Source organism: Moschus berezovskii, chromosome 11 (assembly GCF_049115385.1).
Source record: "Moschus berezovskii isolate FMDL1 chromosome 11, NW_MosBer_1.0, whole genome shotgun sequence".
Lineage (NCBI taxonomy): Eukaryota > Metazoa > Chordata > Mammalia > Artiodactyla > Moschidae > Moschus > Moschus berezovskii.
This window is the reverse complement of record NC_142470.1, coordinates 70,161,061-70,180,174: the sequence shown is the minus strand read 5'-3', so window position 1 is coordinate 70,180,174 and position 19,114 is coordinate 70,161,061. Positions and strand designations below refer to the sequence as shown.

The window sequence follows — 19,114 nt, the reverse complement described above, 5'->3', positions numbered from 1 at the left end:
CAAGGGCTGACCTGCCAAGTTCTTGATCTTTCTTAGGACCAAAGAAGGAGGTGCTGTGAAACTGTGGGACCAGGAGATGAAGCGCTGCCGGGCCTTCCAGCTGGAGACGGGGCAGCTGGTGGAGTGTGTGCGCTCCGTGTGCCGTGGCAAAGTGAGTGGGCGGGCCAGCCTTTCCCCGGCCATACATTTGCCCAGTACTGGGGGGTGGTCGAGTCCTGAGAACAAGGCTTCCGGGTGTGACTTAGACTGCGGAGGGAGGCAGACCTGGATGCAAAGTGTGGCTCACCCAGGAGAAGTGGCTGTGTGACCTTTGCTCTGTTACTTATCCTTTCTGTGTCCAGCTTATGGCAGTTCTGAGGATTGCACGGATCATCAGTGCCCAGGACCTTTCATTATGCCTGACACATGGTCACAGTCAGTAGATGTCAGCTCCTGTTGTTATAGACACAGGGATATTAGGTAGTTTGCCCAAGCCCAGGGGTGCACAGCCAGGATGGGGAAAGCTAAGGACCACCACACTAAGGCATTTGGTCAGATGCTTCGCTAAATACTACACACAGCTGTAGAGTTTGGCTTTTGTTTTTCAAATATGGATATCCAGGCTCTTGCCCAGTGTGCCAAGTCAGAATCTCAGGGGTAGGGCCTTGGCTTTGATATGTGTGCTGTTTTTCCCTTTTCTTCTTCTTCTTCTTTTTTTTTTTTTTAATTCCCCAGGAGATTCTAAAGCACTTGAAATCTCCTGACCTCTAACACCTTGTATTTATATGTTGGAATTAGTATCAGTCTACAAATTTGCTTTCTAGACGCTCTCCATTAAAAAGGCAAACCTGAGTCCACATAATTGTAAACTGGGAATTTTGGTTTTAAATAGGTACACGATAGTCATCCGGAAGGGAAGGGTAATTAGACTTATAGGAGATGAAGGCAGAATGAGGTCTAGAACCTGGAAGTCATCAGGAGATGGATTTTGTTCAGTTTATGGAAGAACTGAGAAAGAGTTTGGGCTGTGCTAGAGCAGAAATTGGCTGCCCTGCCCTGCAGTGAGCTCAAAGTCACTGGAACATTCCAGCAGAGGATGAGGGGAGGATGGGGGGCTTTGGGGGACTTCTTCCCAAGGGACTGGAAGGAGAAAAGGCCTAGTGAGGGGGCTGTCACTTAAGGATGGGGAATTTGTTGTTAAAAACAAAGCACATCCTGGCTCTTGCTGTTTTAGTACCATGCCAGCGAATGCACTTTTCCAAGTTGCTCTGATAGTGTTTTTTTATTATAATTATTTTATATTGTGACAAAATCTAGACAACATAAAATTTACCATTTAGCCATTTTGAAGCATACAGTTCATTGGTATCAGATAAATTCACATTATTATGCAACCAGCAGCACCATCCCTCCTTGGGACATTTCTCATCCAATACAACAGAAGCTCAGCACCTATGAAATAATAACTGCCCTACCCCGCCCCTGGCAACCATCATTCGACCTCCTGTCTCCATGCCTTTGACTCATCTAGGAATTTCATATGATTGGGATATTACAATGTTTTTCTTCTAATAGTGTTTTGATTACAATAGGGAAAAATTTTAGTGGGAACCAAGGATGGAGAAATCATTGAAGTTGGTGAAAAAAATGCTGCTTCCAACATCTTGATTGATGGACACATGGAAGGGGAGATCTGGGGCCTGGCCACACATCCCTCCAAGGACATCTTCATCTCTGCCAGCAATGACGGCACAGCCCGCATCTGGGACCTCGCTGACAAGGTGAGGGGCAGACATTGCCTGGGCTCGGAGGCCCCAAGCAGGGTGAGGGGAAGTCCAGCTAGGGCCAGGCCAGTCAGAGATGGGGAATGGGGTTGGACAGGAGCTCAGCCACAGCGCAGCAACTAAGTTCGACTCATAGTAAAAAGAAGTCCTGTTCACACTCACCCATTCTGTATATATCTATTAGCTATATGCTTCTATGAATATTTATAGTACAGGAATAATCTCACTGAGAATGCTTTATTCTCTTGTCACAAAAGAACCCGTGAAACTAAAAAACAAAGAGATAAATCATGTCTTCCCCAGATTTAAAATGTCAGATGTTCCCAAGTGGAACATTTCAATCAAGATTCCAACAAAGTTACTCTTAGAGTTTGGAAAAAAATTTAAAAATACAAAAAATTTCAAAAACAGATCCATCTGGAGTAAAAATGTAAAATAGCAGAAAATATTCAGGAGTAGGGGAAGAAAGATTGATGTTTACCAAGCCTTAGCTGATAGTAAAAATGTACTTATGTTCTAATAATTAAAATACTTGGTTTCATTACAAAATGGCTTATAAATATTTCAGTCATATTTTCAGTGTCAGGATCATGGAACAGACTTTGAGAAGCCTAAGCTAAGTGTGGTTGTCATACTCAAGTTGAAAGTGAAAAGAAAGTGCAAGTCGCTCAGTTCTATCCGACTCTTTGTGACCCCATGGACTTTAGAGCCCATGGAATTTTCCAGGCCAGAATACTGGAGTGGGTAGTGTTTTCCTTCTCCAGGGGATTTTGCCAACCCAGGAGTTGAACCCAGGTTTCCCGCACTGCAGGCAGATTCTTTACCAGCTGAGCCACAAGGGAAGCCCAAGAATATTGGAATGGGTAGCCTATCCCTTCTCCAGGGGATCTTCCCGACCCAGGAATCAAACTGGGGTCTCCTGCACTGCAGGTGGATTCTTTACCAACTGAGCTGTTAGGGAAGCCCCATACTCAAGTTAGTTTGTAATTATTGATTATGTTTATTTACACCCACTACATACCAGATGTTTCATAAATGTCATCACTAATGCTTACAACAACTTTGTAATGTTACTTCTTTACACATGGGGCTCCCCCGATGGCTCAGCAGGTAAAGAACCTGCCTGCCAATGCAGGAGACACAGGAGATGCAGGTTCAATCCCTGGGTTGGGAATATCCCTTGGAGGAGGAAATGGCAACTCTCTCCAGTATTCTTGCCTGGAGAATTCCATGGACAGAAGAGCCTGGCAGGCTACAGTCCATGGATCACAAAGAGTCAGACACGACTGAGCATGCACACACACACACACATGGGAAAAGAGAGGAGCAACTTACCCAAACACACCCAGCTAGGGACAGAGCCAGGATCTGGGGTCTGAACTAACACATGCTGAAGCTCAAACTCTTTCCCCTGAACAAGGGGTCAGCAAGCTGCAGCCCAAGGGTGAAGTCTGCCTGCTGCCTGTCTCTGCAGTTAGCTGCGCTTCATTGTTTATATCAGCGCCCATGGCTGCTTTCGTGCTTCACTGGCAGAGCCAAAAATATTTACTGTTTACCATCAAACGATTCATGGAGAAAGTTCACTAGCCTCTGCTTAAACCACATTGTCTCCTCAGCTGCTCAGTCAAAACACACTGCCCTCCTTGGCCCCTCAGGGACTCTTACTATAAGAAACAAGAGGTCTGGAGCCTCCCTCGAGGTGACCTGGGTGCAGGATTTCCCCTGGAGACTAGCTGAGGTGGCCAAGAGCTCAGGGTATTACGTTGTGTCCATGTAGAAGCTGCTAAACAAGGTGAGCCTGGGCCATGCGGCCCGGTGTGCAGCCTACAGCCCGGACGGGGAGATGGTGGCCATTGGCATGAAGAATGGAGAGTTTGTTGTCTTGTTGGTGAACAGCCTGAAAGTTTGGGGGAAGAAAAGAGACCGGAAATCTGCTATCCAAGATATCAGGTACATAGCAAGTGGTCTGGGCAGGGAGGAGAAACCAGGAGGCTGGGATGAAGAACTCACGTATGAGAGGGTCCCTTTCAATGAGCCAGCTCTGGTAGGAGACCCTCTCACGTTAGTTCTCAGACGCATCTTTGCTGATTCCCATGAGTGTTTTAACAACTTCTTGTGAAGAGCCTTCTACAAAAGGCTGCACACTCCCATTTTCTTTTTTCCTGGGGGGTTCGATCCAGAGAAGTGGTCAAATTCCTTAGACTGTTGGAGAAGCTACCTAATCTGACCTTGAGCTTGGGAAGTCCGTCCCAGAGCAGACCTCATGCCTGACCGGCCCCAGACAGCCCTCCTCACAGACCATGCTCTTGAATTGCTTTTTCTAGAATCAGCCCAGACAGCAGATTCTTAGCCGTTGGTTCTTCTGAACACACAGTTGACTTCTATGACCTCACTCAGGGCACAAGTTTGAACCGCATCGGCTACTGCAAAGATATCCCCAGCTTCGTCATTCAGATGGATTTTTCTGCAGATGGCAAGTACATCCAGGTATGCTTCAGCTTTACTGATAATAGTGTAACCATTGATACACTATAAAGTATATATAGTATAAGCGGGGTAACCATTGATGAGAGCTTAGGTGAAACCGGAGCTGACTGTTTGCCAGACAGTGTGTTCACAGGAACCCCTTAAGGACATTGCTTTTCCTGTTTGATACCTGAACAAACAAAGGCTTGAGAATTTAAGAAAGTCAAATAGAATTAAAAATAGTAGTTATTCTTTAGTAGGAAAGCAGGAAACAAGCCCTAATCATTTTGAGCTTCTTCTCACCACCGCCCCTTCAAAGCTTCCTATTTCCTAGTTCTCAGGGCTGCACTGAAACCTGTGTTGCCTCTTACACGTCTTCATCTCAATTCCAAATCCCATGGGTAGTGTGGCCCCTCCACCCTTGGAACCCAGACTCCAGACTATGACCCTGGAGTGAAGGCCCTGGGGGGACTTTCCCACAGGGAGGGATCAAGAGGGGTTCTACTCATGGCACTGAGAATAGAACAGTGATGTCTCCAGCACTTTGAAGAAATATTATGCATTTGTGAGCTGGCCAGGAGTCAGGTAGTCATTTTGAAAGGAAAAGAGGACACATTCGTCAAGTGGAACTGAATCAGGCGCTGCATTAGACTTCTGGGTGGAGGAAATAGGCCTGATCCCTGCTCTCTGGGAGTTTGCCTTGTTGTGGACAAGAGGAGCCTTAAACTCATCACACAGTGTACCCATAATTACAAATTTTGATTATGTGCTGAGAAGGAAAAGCACAGTGCCCTGTGGGGGCATTTAACAGACACTGAGTTTAGATTGACTTCCCCTCCCTGAGGTGCTGTTCACACTGAGGTCTGCAGGGTGTGCAGGGGTCAGCCAACCAAGACAGTGGAACGTGGTTCCAGGCATTCTGTGTGAAAAATCAAATGTGGGAAAGATTGCAGCTCGTTCCTGAATAGCAGGGAAATCGCGGTGGCTGGGCCGGCACCACAGGGGGAAAGGGAGCTAGAGATGGAGGCAGTAGTCACGTGCTGGAAAACAATTGGTTTCCTCTAGAAGGTTCCCAGTGAAGCCAGGATCAGGTCCTGGATACTTCAGAGATCATCTACTTTGGCTGTTGTCCATGAGAAACCTTGCTTCAGTTCTTTACTGAAGGAGCTTGCTTCCCTGAGAACAGGGATCCCCAAGTCTGAACAAGTACCAGCATCCCCTGGAGGCTTTATTAAAATGACCGCTGGGCCCCACCCTCTTTAGGGGATCTGATGGGGGGTCAGGGGTGGGGGTCCAAGAGCGCGCATTTCTAACAGATTTCGAGATGCTGCTTCTGCTGGTGGAGAACCACAGTTGGCGAGCCACTGCCTTAGAACTTTAGCAAGAAAATGGATGGGAAATGCCCTGCTTGTGTAGACTTGGCTGCAGGCTGACCACAGGCTTTGCAGGCTGGAGCTGAACTTGGGTTTGGTGGAAAGGTCTGGGGATGCGGAGGTTGGGAAGCAGCACATAGGAAGGGGAATCCTTTAGGCAGAAAAGAACATTGATGGGCGTGGCTGCCTCCCGCCTGCAGGTGTCCACAGGAGCCTACAAGCGCCAGGTACATGAAGTCCCCCTGGGGAAGCAGGTCACCGAAGCTGTGGTCATTGAGAAGATCACCTGGGCCTCCTGGACAAGGTGACTGCAGGAAAGGTCCCAAATGAGACTACTCTTGTCCCGGCCTCAGCCTCAAGTTTCTGTGGGGCTGGGATCTGAAGCAGCTCAGAAACAGAGCTCTTTCCCTTGGGTGGTTGGGGAAGGAAGCTTCTTGCTCCCAGGTAGGGGGGCCACAGGCTTTGATCTGACCTGGGCTTTTGAAATGCAAAGTCCGTCTTGCTGTGTAATCTGTCCCACCCATCCCCAGCTCCACCCAACAAGTTCAAAGGGAAACCATCTCCCAGCGCTTGGCCAAGCCCCCTTCAGTACAGTGAGGCCTCCTCCAACCCCTGGGACGGGGAGGGAGGGCTGGTCACCAGGTAGCAGGGTAAGCAGCAGGGCCCTGCCAGGTCAGAAGAGAGGAGACCACTAGCCTGGGAGCTTAAAGGAGCCCCTACTCTTCAACCAAACCCACACATACTCAGAAGCATTAAGGGGAAGAGGGAGAGAACCAAAGATGGAGGGAACTTGTCTTTTGGGGTGAAAGGAGTCCGAGGCAGAGAACAGCAGGAGCTGGGGCAAGTGCACAGAGGGGGAGGGGACAGAGGAGCCACGTGACCGCACTGACTCTTCCTCTCCTCCCCGGGAGAGGATGCCTGACTGCAGGAAGCCTTGTCACACACCTCACACCTCTTCCTGTTGGAACAGCATTCTGGGAGATGAAGTCATTGGCATCTGGCCGCGAAATGCAGACAAGGCTGACGTCAACTGTGCCTGTGTGACCCACGCAGGGCTGAACATCGTCACGGGAGACGACTTTGGGCTGGTGAAGCTCTTTGATTTTCCGTGCACAGAGAAATTTGTGAGTTTCCCTTAGAGTAACTCCCTGCACAGCCTCTAGGCTTTCTGACTTTAGGCATTCTCCCAGAGATTGTGGCCACATGGACACGACTATCTACAATCTAGCACAAGGGGAATCTTGTCACAGCCCTGGGGAGACTTGGCCACCCCTAACCTTTTCCTCTCCTACACAAGGGGAAGTCTTGGAAGCCAGGAGGATGGGGGTGAGGGTACCGAGCAGGGCAAGAGGCGGGAAGCCAGTGAAGGGTTGGCTCCCAGAGACGTCCAGACCTAACAGGCGCCCCGTGGGTGAAGGGAAGCCTGGGGAGGCGGAGCGGAGTCCTGGGAGCGGTCCAGGGCTGCTGAAGGACAGGCTGTTAGTCACCTCCATTCCCTTTTGCTCACAGGCCAAACATAAGCGTTACTTCGGTCACTCAGCTCATGTGACGAACATCCGTTTCTCTCATGATGACAAGTATGTAGTCAGCACTGGAGGAGACGACTGCAGGTACCAACCCGATTCATCCGCCCCGAGGCCTGGCTTTACCCCGATCCCCACCTCAACGTCAGCTCCTCCCAGGGGCACAGGAGGGGCCGGTATGGGAAGTGACCAAGAGATGCAGTGAGGACTTACCCGTGTAAGGCATTTAGTCTCCGGTGACCCCAAACCCTAACCGTGTTGGGCCTCTATCCTGACTAGGTTGGCCTGGGATTGGAGAGAAGCCAAGGGCAGGTCAGAGCTACTCTGAGCATTGCTGGTTGGAGGGGCAGGTGCTGAGAGACCCAACCTCCACATGGCGATTTCAGTGGGAGCTGCTGGACAGCCCGCAGCACCCACTGCATATAATCAGGAGCTTAGAGTGACCTTGATCCACGGGCCTTGTAACTCAGAACTTCCAGTTCATCACTAGAGTTCTTACCATGGATGATTAATCCACAACTCTGTGAGAGGTTTACAGATAGTAGTACTGGGCCTCAGTCACGCAGAACTCATTACCCGATTTTACATGGGTGAGACCAGACAAGGAGTGAAGCCATTAGGACCAGTGCTAGTTAGTAGCGGGAGAACCTCAACCAGCTGTGTGGACTCCTAAACCGGGTCTGCTCCTAACCTTCATCACTGCTCAGTGAGAAACAGGCCTCATGCTCTGGGAGGCATGACTGGTCTTCCAGGGTTTTGGAAGGACCCCCTGGCAGCCTACTCCAGAGATGCTACCCAAGGAGCTCTCTCATGTCCCTCCACCAAGGGCCTTTCTTATTTGGAGTGGGGGGGACCAGCACGAGGTCATCCAAAGTCATTCAGCTTCTCCACATCTCATGTAGATGAAGAGTTTTACAGAAACATGAATACAGATTTCTGTTCAGTTGAGGACTGGGCTCACAGGGGCATCAAGAAAAAACACATGCATTTTTAGTAGTCTGAGTAAGGTTGTGGAAAAGGTACATATAGAGAATTTTAACCCACTTTCTCCCAAAAGCATTATGTAGAAAATGGCCCCAAAGGATGCTTTCTGCTGGCCTCCCGGAAACATCCATCTTCAGGCCACCGTGTCAACCACCGCAGGCACTTAGAGCCGTTGAGAGAGTGCTGACAGCAGCTCCGGGGTGGGGAGGGGCGGGAGGACCCCCATCCAAAGCAGCACCAACCAGACGGTGAACAAACAGCCGCAGGAGACAGAAGCTAACCCGGAGATCTGAGGGGGCTGTCAGTCACTAGAAAGGGCTTGGCTATCACCATCCCAACACAGGGCCCCCTCAGCCTGGCAGCCTTGGGCTCCTGTCACCCCTGGCCCTGTGCTGAACACTAGAAAGAGCTCTCCTGCTTGAGTGGAGCTGATAAAACCTCTTCAGTGGTAACAAGAGAGAAGTGTGAAGTCAAGCTGCCAGCAGTCCTCCCGTTCAGAAGGGACATGCTGAAAGAGCCAGACCAAACAAATAACATAGACCTTAAAAAAAAAAATAACCAGTAGACCTTTAATTGGTGGCAAGATCCCTGGTTTGTCTTCTAAAATTGAAATCAAAGTGTTCAGCCTGAGCTTGACTCTGGAGCTCTTGGCAAGAATGACTTTTGTCACTTGACAAAAGTTATGATGTCCAGCCCCTGCAAAATGTTTGGTCTGTCTTTTCAGTGTATTTGTGTGGCGATGCCTGTAAATGCCAGAATCCACTTTCCTGCTGCCGCCACGGCTGGCAACCACAGAGGCCATGACGAGGTGCCTCCTGGCTGCCAGCTGCTGGGAAAGGTCTACGCCGCAACGAGCTACATGAGTTCCAAGTGCTGGTGAACTGTGACTGCTCCCATCACCTGGAGCTTCCAAAACGGGGATGTCAAGAGGGAAGGTCAGTGCTGACGTGTTAAGACTGCTTGCCTCTCTTCCTGAGACTAAAAACTACACGTACTCACTACACTGACAAAGAAGTCCTATCTGATTATGTAGCCCACTGACAAAATTTAAAGCCTCAGTTACCTAACCAATATGTAGCTTTTAATTTGCATCAAAACTTTTACAAAAGATGTTTTGCTATTATGTTTCTATATACTTTAAAAATGTTCATTTTTACAAATAAGGAAGTTGAACAGGACAGCTTAAGTTAGATTCACTGAAATACTAGAAATACTGATAGCCTCTGTTCTCCACATTTAGCTTTCAAAACCAAATGAGCCATGTATAAACAAGTTGAGAAACTTAATTTTTTTAATGTTTCGTTTGCAGAGTTTTATATCCATTAAGTGCCTTTGAAAGCTTCCAGTTGTGTGGGCTGCTATCTCACCTCCCACAGATTATCTCATATGGTGCTAAAACTTCAAAACTGAGGAGGGCTACAGGATCCTAGCAGATTCCTGGTCACCCATGTCATGTGTTTAGGTCAAGGCTTCCCAAAGGAAAGACATTAGTTACGTGCTTGGGGAACAGTGGCTGTTTGAAGTTGAGCAGCAAAGAAGCTTAAGTTCAGGTGTTGGAAGATGGGTGGGTGGAGTGGGTTTCATTATGCTGCGTGCCAAACCCCAACATCGAGAACATTTCAAATAAAACTCTACTGCAAAAGAGAAGAGGGGGGAAAAAAAGCTCAAGCAGGTCCAGGAAGCTGAGCTGATTTATCCTACTGAACCTGAAATGGTAACTGAGGAGGTGGCCGGAAGCTGCGCTGGGCGGGCCACTCCCAGAGTGGGGTGGACTTGATTCCAGTGGTGTGTTGCAGGTGAACGATACAGGCCAAGTCTGTACTCAAAACATCTCTGCAGAACAAATTCCTAAGCCCAAAGCAGTATTTGATAACTCAAGATTATAAAACAAAATAATCTAGCTCAGAGTTGGCTGGATGACAGAATGTGACTTGGCCAACAAAATCAGAAGCACCCTGGACCACCTCCCATCATACTTGACACTTGCTGACCACTAACGAGGGGCTGATGATGGCACGCGCTGGAAGGCAGGCTGGTGACAGACTGGGACTCTGAGCACATACATTATACTAATTAGACCTTCTAGTCAGTGAACTAAAGTTCTGGATCTTGAGTTACTGGCTATTTTCAGTTGTCAGTTTAGAGGAACGGTGAAACAAAGCATTTTCAATTAAATAGATTAACATTTACCACAGAAGTGCTTCAACATTCTAAATGGATTAGATCACTCATTAAGCTATTTTTATATGCCAATTTATTAATGCCTTACATTAATCCACTGATAGGTTGTTGGGCCCACAGTTAGAGTCCCTATGCAGCCCTAATTCTGTTTTCTGTATCCATGTGACTGGTGATGCTGAGTGATAACCATGTTTGCCTATATTGTACACTGACCTTTCATACTGATTGAATCTTGCATTGAAATAACTATGTGAAGAACAAATTTATCAATGATATATGTACACACTATATTTAAAGAGCAATAGTGTCTGTGTGTCAATAAAAGTTCTTAAATCTGATTTGTAAACATTTATATGGTATGATTTTATGTATGTTCATAAATCCTGCACTGTATTCCATGTTAAAATATTGGTGCATGAATTTATTTTCAATTAAAGTATAAAAAGTACATAATTTAAAAACATTTTGGTATGTGTCAAATAGATTTGATTATGTAGACGCGTTCTTTTTGTTTCCAGAGTAAACATGGCTACACTGAGCTTAAAGCCTTTCTGGAAGTGCAAGCCAGTGCACACACTGGTGGAGGCAAAGCCTACCCTTTGTGTCTAATGCTTTCATTCTACAGCAGGTTCATGAAACCAAAATACGAAACACCTTTTACGTCTATAAGCTTTATTGATACTTTGCTTTTACAGTTCACAATGCATTCCACAGATTTAGTTCAGTACAGCTTAAACCACAATTGTATAAATCGTCATTTATAATCTCTTACATAACAATGTTTGATATTTGCAAACATTTTTGGAAGCATTAGATTCAGTCCAGAGTTTGTGATAAAATTAACTACAGTAAGTCTGTGCAATGAAGTTTATGTTGAGGAGTTCTGTTTGCATGGCATCGGTTCGTGTTGAAAACAGATGGTAGTGCGCCTAGAAATATGTTTTTTTTCTAGCTTATGTGCTTTGGAACTACACACATAAAACCAATGACAGAAGTATCAAGCACTGTGGGGCAGCTGGGAAGGTAAAGGGCTAAGCTTTGTGAAACACTATATATAGATATATATATAATCTATATTTACTTATATTGGCAATTAATACAACAGTAAATTTCACAATACACCTAGAACATACCAGAAAAGGCAAGCTTTTTCACTCCTGCTTTGGTGGTATGATCTCGTCTAAACATTTCATTTCAGAAAATCTGCATCAATCTACACAGACCATACACAGTGCACAAACTGTGAAAAGGGTTATTTTTTTCAGCTCCACTTTCTTTGCAATTCCCCAAATACAGCAAGACTACCTGCAACAAAGTGTAATATACAGCTTTCTCAGATCTTTTTTTATTCACCAGTGCCTCATACAGGAAAAACAAATATGATTACGATTTAAATCCATACATAGCAGCTTACAATACTTAAGATGATGAACACAGGGCAGTCAAGACAGGTCATTTTTCCTCAGACACTGCGTTGCTAAAAATAAAGATCTGTGAAACTGCACTGCAATGTCAAGGCTTTGTTCTTCCTTGACCCTCCCCAATGGAATCAAATGAATATCCCCTTTAAAGATAAACTCCTATTGTTAACTATTTCAGGCTTTCTCATTCAGCTTTACGCTTCAATCCAGGGATTTTTGCTTGGATTCTACAAATGAGAAGGAGGGGGGAAAGGTCAGTGTAAATACTGTGAATTTACAATATTTTGTTTTCTGCTTCTTAAAATGTCTATCCGTCAAGACTTACATGTACATTGCTCAGCTTATACGAGAAATAAAATCCTAAGGCTGTCAAACTACAAGCTATAATTTTGCCACCTTGACCTCACAAATTAGACTCAAAGCCTTAGATTCATGTAAGCTGACAAAGAATCAATAATCCAAATGTTAGAAAAAAAATCTTTTGGCAACTCATACTTTAGGTCTGACTGAAATTGACTACTATGTCTTAACATGAAAATACTGCACTGTTGTCAAAGTCCAGTACACCTAGCCTTAGTGTAAAAAAAAGTGCAGATTTTAAATACTTACTTAGCCATAGCATCTTTAACATTCTTATTTGCAAGTCCTAGATAATGATCTATTTGCGCCTGAAAGAGACAAAGAATTTATTAGAAAATTACCATTGCTATAAAATCTTAGAACTGTGTTCCAACATATTAAAGGCTTAAGAAATTGCCATATTTCTCGTTTTTTATAAGGTTTTGGAAACTGGCACTGACATTTCTAAGTTCCACATAAGAGAATGAGGTTTATATTCTGAAATCTGCAGTTAATTACCTGATGCCGTTCATAAATAACAGGAACACTGAAGAGTGAAATCAGAGCTGAAAAAGGAAATACACAAGCTTTAAAGTAGATTGCAGTGTTTGTTCCCTAAATCATACCAAAGTCATCAAACTGGCAGCACTCTTAAGATAGCCAGGAATGTTCCTACTACAGGAGGACACAGCTGCTGGTGGCCAGGGCAATGAATTAACCAAGGGAGGCCAGGAGCCACTCCTGGCTTCACGTTACAGACTTTATAATATATAGGCATCCCTAGTTAGTTAGACATATGACTGCATATCAAATAAGGCCACTTAATCTGGTTTATCACTGTTGTGAGTAGTCTTCAGGAAGTAAAGTGGCATTTCCATAAATAGTGTAAGTATTAGCAATTTATTTAAGAAGATCACAACCTCTATAATGTATATCCCTCTATTTTTCCTACAGTATAAAAATATTTTCCACTAAAACAGCTTGAAGTTCATTGCACACCATTTGGGGTGGGGGGGGCTGTGCTGTGCATTATACAGGATCTCGGTTTCCACACCAGGGATCAAACCCATGGCCTCTGCAGTGGAAATATGGAGTCTTAACCACTAGTCCACCAGGAAGTCCCCCATCTTTTTAAAAAATTTTTCATTCTATTGGTTTTGTGGACTTACCCAAAATTAGCAGTGTCAGACCATTGAACAAGGCACCAACATAGGTAAATACCCACATCAACACTGCAAACTGTAAGAGAATAACAGCCAATTAAAGACAAAATTCAAGTAAAGTTTTTAAGCCTTCAAATAAATACATCCCATGTAAATGCCAAACTACTATAGGCATACTCCTTGGAGATCTGGTAAAAACAACATGGATATTTCACTAAGCTGCCAGGCTCAATTCAGGAATTTCAGAATCTAAGTAAAACAGTTAATAGGTATGAATCATTTTTCTCTGGAGTACATTACCAAATAGTTGATTCTTTTTCCTCTAAAATCAGAAAGCATAACAAAGGTCACTACTTTACCCCTCCAGCTCTACTACTATAGTATTCAACTTCTAAAATGGGAAGACTGGAAAGCTATCATGAGAATTAACTACTGAAAATGATTTTAAAGTACCAAAAAGTGATTCAAGATTTATATGAGCTGAATGAATCAGACATATATCTGAATTAGCAATAACGGTGCAAGGAGACTATGTCTCAAATACCCGAAATGTCAGCTCTAGCATTTTATTAAAGATCAGAAGGATTTTCTCTCCAGTAATAAATGTTTTAACAGCCAATGAGGACTCCTCAAACTTTTAAACCTAATAATAAAATTGACATTATTCTTTTAGCCACTGCCTTCTTTATTTAGCAAACACTAACCCAGTTCTTACTGTTGATGTATTAGTACCACACACAGTTTTAAGTGCTTTACAAATACAACTCATTTATTCCTCCCAGCAATTTTATGAGGTAGGCACTGCTATCACTACCACAGCACTGGAAGTCACTAAGGGAAAACAGAGGTTTAGGAACTTGCCAGTCGAGGCTATACTGTCATATTTCACTGTGCCCTCCAGGGACTTCAGTGAACAGACTAAAAATCCTCCTATTTTAAGTAATCCTCATCTCAAAATCTTCAATTAAAAAAAAAATCATTCAATACACAGTTTTGGAAAAGCCTTGTTTCTATAAAGTGCTTTCATTTTGAGAAGTCCTTTATTTCCTCACCATATTTTAGTTTACTCATGAATGGTTGAATAAGAGGATTTCAAAGTTTTCTTCCAGTTCTTGGGTGACACTATACAGTAAAAACTCAATGGCATGTTCAAGCAGTTCTTGAAGACTTATAAACACCAAGCCAATCTGGATTTTATTAAACATTCAGCAGAAGCAGTTTCTCTGTTTCGTATTAAAAGCCTTCAATATGTCTGGCAATCTCTCTGCCCTGTTTAGCAGGTCGCAAACATCCCACCACGATACCACCACCACCACCACCAATTATTTAGGTTTCTAAGAGCAAAGTATAAATGAAAAGGAGAGAGGGGTGAGCACCTCCATCATCTAAAGAAGGGATCAGCAAACTTTCTGTTAATAAAGACAGAAAACATTTTTGGTTTTATGGGCCACAAAGGATCTCTGTCACATATTCTTTGAATATTATCCTTTAAAACTGTAAAAAGTATAATCAGCTACCAGGCTGTACAAAAACAGGTCACAAGCCAGACCGAACAGTAGCTTCCTAACCCTTATCTAAAGCATATCTTTGTCCATGTAGCATTCATTCAGCAAAATCTGATTGAATGCCTACTGTGAGCTGGGTGTGTGCGTGCGTGCTAAGTCGCTTCAGTCGTGTCCGACTCTTTGCAACCTTATGGACTGTAGCCCGCCAGGTGGGTTGCCATGAGCTGGGTACTGAGCAGTAACTAAAGTGTTCAGACTCTAGGAAGTTTATTTACTGCAGGTTAGGAAGAATTTTGGATTCCTGCACCGTCAGTTTTATAAACAGCAACACTTTGGTTACCCCATAACTGAATTTAATGTTCAAGTGAGCAAATATCAAGCATTCTTAACAGCTGCCAATTGCAAATCAAAAAATAAATGCTGTCCTGGTCTTTGCAACTTCTATGGAAACTGGTAGAAAGGTTTGAAGTATGACTCCAGTTAGCAAGCCCTTTCCCTCTCACATAGTTTTACAGACTCCTATTGCAAAAGCTAAATATAATTTCTGCACTTGAGCAAGTTTACCATAGAACAACAGAGTTATTTTCAACCATCACCATCCACCAAGTCAAAAAGAGAAGGGTAAACTTACATTTTAGAAGAAACTGCTTTAGCAATAAAGATACCCTTACCATGACAAAATTCAGAAACTCACACACAAGCTAAAATAAGTCCTAATTTGGTCATAAAGTCACTGACAAGGCTTCACTCTAAATCAGTAAAGAAAGAGAAGCCCAAGTCTTCACACCAAGGTGATGTAGGGGGTTCAGATGTCACTAGATCTGCCTCTTGCAGGACACTTTCTAAAAGCCAGATGATCCAGGTGCAGAGAGAAATGGAGGGAGGCTTCAGACCTCTGTGGGGGCAGGCTGGTGACACAAATGTATGAGGGAGTCTCAGTGAGGACCAAGGCAGATATGTGCCTTTTACCTCTCAAGAAGCACCTGCAATCCAGCTCCACAAGTAAATGTTCCAGGCCAATGCCACCATGTTTCCCCATTTTAAGAGAGAAACCCAGAAATTCACATTTTTATGTGCTATCTGAGAATTTGCAAATGTTGCAGCTAAGTCTGGAGAAAACGTAAAATTTCAGGGCCCAAAACAAAAATACTGGGTAAGGGTTTCCAGAGAGGACTCCATCAGAAGAAAAAGGAGTTAAGAGCTAACATCAAGCAATTGCACAACTATTGAAATTTCTTATATAATAACAGCAACTAACAAATTTCTCAGATAACTTCATCATAACCCCAAAAGTTAAATACTGTTATCCCCATAAAAGAAAAAACCAAGATATAGAAAGATGAGAGCAAGTTGCCAAACCAGAGGTGACAGTAATTGCAGGTTCATCTGACTCCAGAATCTCTGCTCTGCTGTACAGTAAAGCCACTTACAAAGTACATGCATGCTAAGTTGCTTTAGTAATGTCTGACTCTGTGCGACCCTATGGACCGTAGCCCGCCAGGCTCTTTTGTCCATGGGATTCTCAGGCAATACTGGAGTGGGTTGCCATGCCCGCCTCCATTTATTAATGGTCATGAATCTGCATGCAGTTATAAAGAAGCAGGGAGAAGTCCAACGACCACTTTAAACCTACAAATTCTATGCTATTCCATGGCAAACACTTGGCAACACTGCAGCCAATGCATACTAACTGAGGAAGTCAAAGGCTCACGTCTTTAGGCAGTAATGAGACACGAGGAGAGCAGGGCAAAGCACAGTGAAGGTCCAGTAATACTTACTGGAAGAGGGCAAAGGCCACGTCTTATCTTTTGTCTGGGGGTATAGGGAATTCAATTCAAGTGTGTATCACATGTATACTTCACTGAAAAGCTCTGTAGATTTTATTTGATGATGTCTCTATGGGGTGGGGAGGCATTTTTAAGGAAAATGGGGGGAGGGTGCATGAGAATTTCAGAAATTACTTTGGCAATTCTTACATTTTCAAACTTTTTCTGCAGTTTTAAACACTGAAAATCATTTGACTTTTGCTATCATCAGCCTCATTCATTACTAACCACATTTTAACAAGCTCATTTCCTGTCTAAATTTTCTGCGAGCCAAAGGAACCAGAAAGGAAACTGTCAAAATGTGTATGTTAATAAATGCCTAAGAGCCTGAGGGCTATATTTAATGTTCTTTTGGGTCAGCTATTTCTGGAATTCAGGCCTTTTTTCTCACTTTCAGATTTCAGACGGAATTCTGGAACATTATGGTTACCTGATGTTCAGACAAATATAGCTAGATATTTTATTACAATTTTAACATATTATTTTCCCCGAAAGTCAAACACCTGGTCTTAGTATCTGGTAAGAACAGAAACAGTATGGACCTAACAGAAGCAGAAGGTATTAAGAAGAGGTGGCAAGAATACACAGAACTATACAAAAAAGATCTTAATGACCCAGATAACCACGATGCTGTGATCACTCACCTACAGCCAGATATCCTGGAGTGTGAAGTCAAGTGGGCCTTAGGAAGCATCACTACAAACAAAGCTAGAGGAGGTGATGGAATTCCAGTTGAGCTATTTCAAATCCTGAAAGATGATGCTGTGAAAGTGCTACACTCAAAATGCCAGCAAATCTGGAAAACTCAGCAGTGGCCACAGGACTGGAAAAGATCATTTTCAATCCAATCCCAAAGAAAGACAACACCAAAGAATGTTCAAACTACCGCACAATTGCACTCATCTCACACACTAGCAAAGTAATGCTTAAAATTCTCCAAGCGAGGCCTTAACAGTACATGAACTGAGAACTTCCAGATGTTCAAGCTGGATTTAGAAAGGGCAGAGGAACAAGAGATCAAATTGCCAACATTCACTGGTGCATAGAAAAAGCAAGAGAATTCCAGAAAAACATGTGCCTCATTGACTACGCTAAAGTCTTTGATTATGTGGATCACAACAAACTGGAAAATTCTTGAAAAGATGGGAATACCAGATCACCTTACCCACCTCCTGAGAAATCTGTATGCAGGTCAAGAAGCAACAGTTAGAACTGGACATGGAACAACAGACTGATTCCAAATTGGGAAAGGAGTATGTCAAGACTGTACATTGTCACTCTGTTTATTTAACTTATATGCAGGGTACATCATGCAAAATGCCGGGCTGGATGAAGCACAAGTGGAAATCAAGATTACTGAGAGAAATATCAATAACCTCAGATATGCAGATGACAATACCCTTATGGCAGAAAGCAAAGAGGAACTAAAGCGCTTCTTGATGAAAGTGAAAGAGGAGAGTGGAAAAGCTGGCTTAAAACTCAACATTCAAATAACTAAGATCATGGCATCTGGCCCCGTCACTTCATGGCAAAAAACATGGGAAACGATGGAAACAGTGAAAGACTTTATTTTCTTGGGCTCCAACATCACTGCAGATGGTGACTGCATACTTGAAATTAAAAGACATTTTGCTCCTTGGAAGAAAAGTTATGACCAACCTAGACAGCATATTAAAAAGCAGAGACGTTACTTTACGGACAAAGGTACATCTAGTCGAAGTTATGGCTTTTCCAGTAGTCATATGGGTGCGAGAGTTGACCTATAAAGAAAATTGAGTGCCAAAGAATTGATGCTTTTAAACTGTGGTGTTGGAGAAGACTCTTGAGAGTCCCTTAGACAGCAATGAAATCAAACCAATCAACCCTAAAGGAAATCAGTCCTGAATATTCATTGGAAGGACTGATGCTGAAGCTCCAATACTCTAGCCACTTGATAATGAGAAGACCTGACTCATTTGAAAAGACACTGATGCTGGGAAAGATTGAAGGCAGGAGGAGAAGGGGATGACGGGATGAGATGGTTGGATGGCATCACTGACTCAATGGACATGAGTTTGAGCAAGCTCTGGGAGCTGGTGATGGACAGGGAAGCCTGGCGTGCTCAGTCCTTGGGGTCATAAAGAGTTGGACACAACTGAGTGACTGAACTGAATTTAAAGTAGTAGACTTTTTCTTGGGATCTGAGGTTTCAAAAGACAGAATCCCCTAGTAAAGCTGAGTCCAGTGGAGACCTTCACATGCTCTTCTAATGAAGAGGGTGGGAAGAAAACTATAGCCCAGGGTTATAGCTTAAACCACAACCTTTAAAACCAGTGACTCTCCAAGCAGTGTCCTTAGAAAAATTAAATCACAATTTCAGGGAATGGGACTCCCACCTCTTCCCCCTCCCAAGTATCATTAAATTGTGTAGCTTCCAATGATTGCAATGTGCAGCCAAGACTGAGAACCATTGTTTTAAAATAAGAGCTGCCATCTAAAAGACTCCTTACACAGAACGTGAGTCACAGAACGGAATTAAACCTTAACCAGGTGGTTTAAATTTGTTCAACCATCTTATACTACTGTTCTGG

At 43.8% G+C, this 19,114-nt stretch overlaps 2 protein-coding genes across 6 annotated transcripts in view; one reads left to right on the top strand and one right to left on the bottom strand.

The window, feature by feature from the left end:
• Nucleotides 1–10,673, top strand: part of EML6 (EMAP like 6) — a 287,760-nt gene extending 277,087 nt beyond the window's left edge. Inside the window, exons 35-42 of one of the 2 annotated variants that reach the window (XM_088841461.1) lie at nt 37–151; nt 1,572–1,760; nt 3,541–3,713; nt 4,088–4,250; nt 5,803–5,906; nt 6,573–6,726; nt 7,112–7,212; nt 8,834–10,673. In XM_088841461.1, the coding sequence (XP_088697587.1) occupies nt 37–151; nt 1,572–1,760; nt 3,541–3,713; nt 4,088–4,250; nt 5,803–5,906; nt 6,573–6,726; nt 7,112–7,212; nt 8,834–8,858 (1,024 nt within the window). In that variant the 3' untranslated portion in view covers nt 8,859–10,673. Of the gene's footprint in view, nt 1–36; nt 152–1,571; nt 1,761–3,540; nt 3,714–4,087; nt 4,251–5,802; nt 5,907–6,530; nt 6,727–7,111; nt 7,213–8,833 lie in introns of both variants that reach the window. The other variant, XM_088841460.1, reaches the window with a different exon arrangement.
• Nucleotides 10,674–10,945: 272 nt separating this feature from the next.
• Nucleotides 10,946–19,114, bottom strand: part of RTN4 (reticulon 4) — a 71,706-nt gene continuing 63,537 nt past the window's right edge. For all 4 annotated transcript variants that reach the window (XM_055400990.2, XM_088841462.1, XM_088841463.1 and 1 more), the window contains 4 exons: nt 13,220–13,289; nt 12,570–12,616; nt 12,321–12,379; nt 10,946–11,938 (listed from right to left, as the gene is read on the bottom strand). In XM_055400990.2, the coding sequence (XP_055256965.2) occupies nt 11,896–11,938; nt 12,321–12,379; nt 12,570–12,616; nt 13,220–13,289 (219 nt within the window). In that variant the 3' untranslated portion in view covers nt 10,946–11,895. The remainder of the gene's footprint in view (nt 11,939–12,320; nt 12,380–12,569; nt 12,617–13,219; nt 13,290–19,114) is intronic.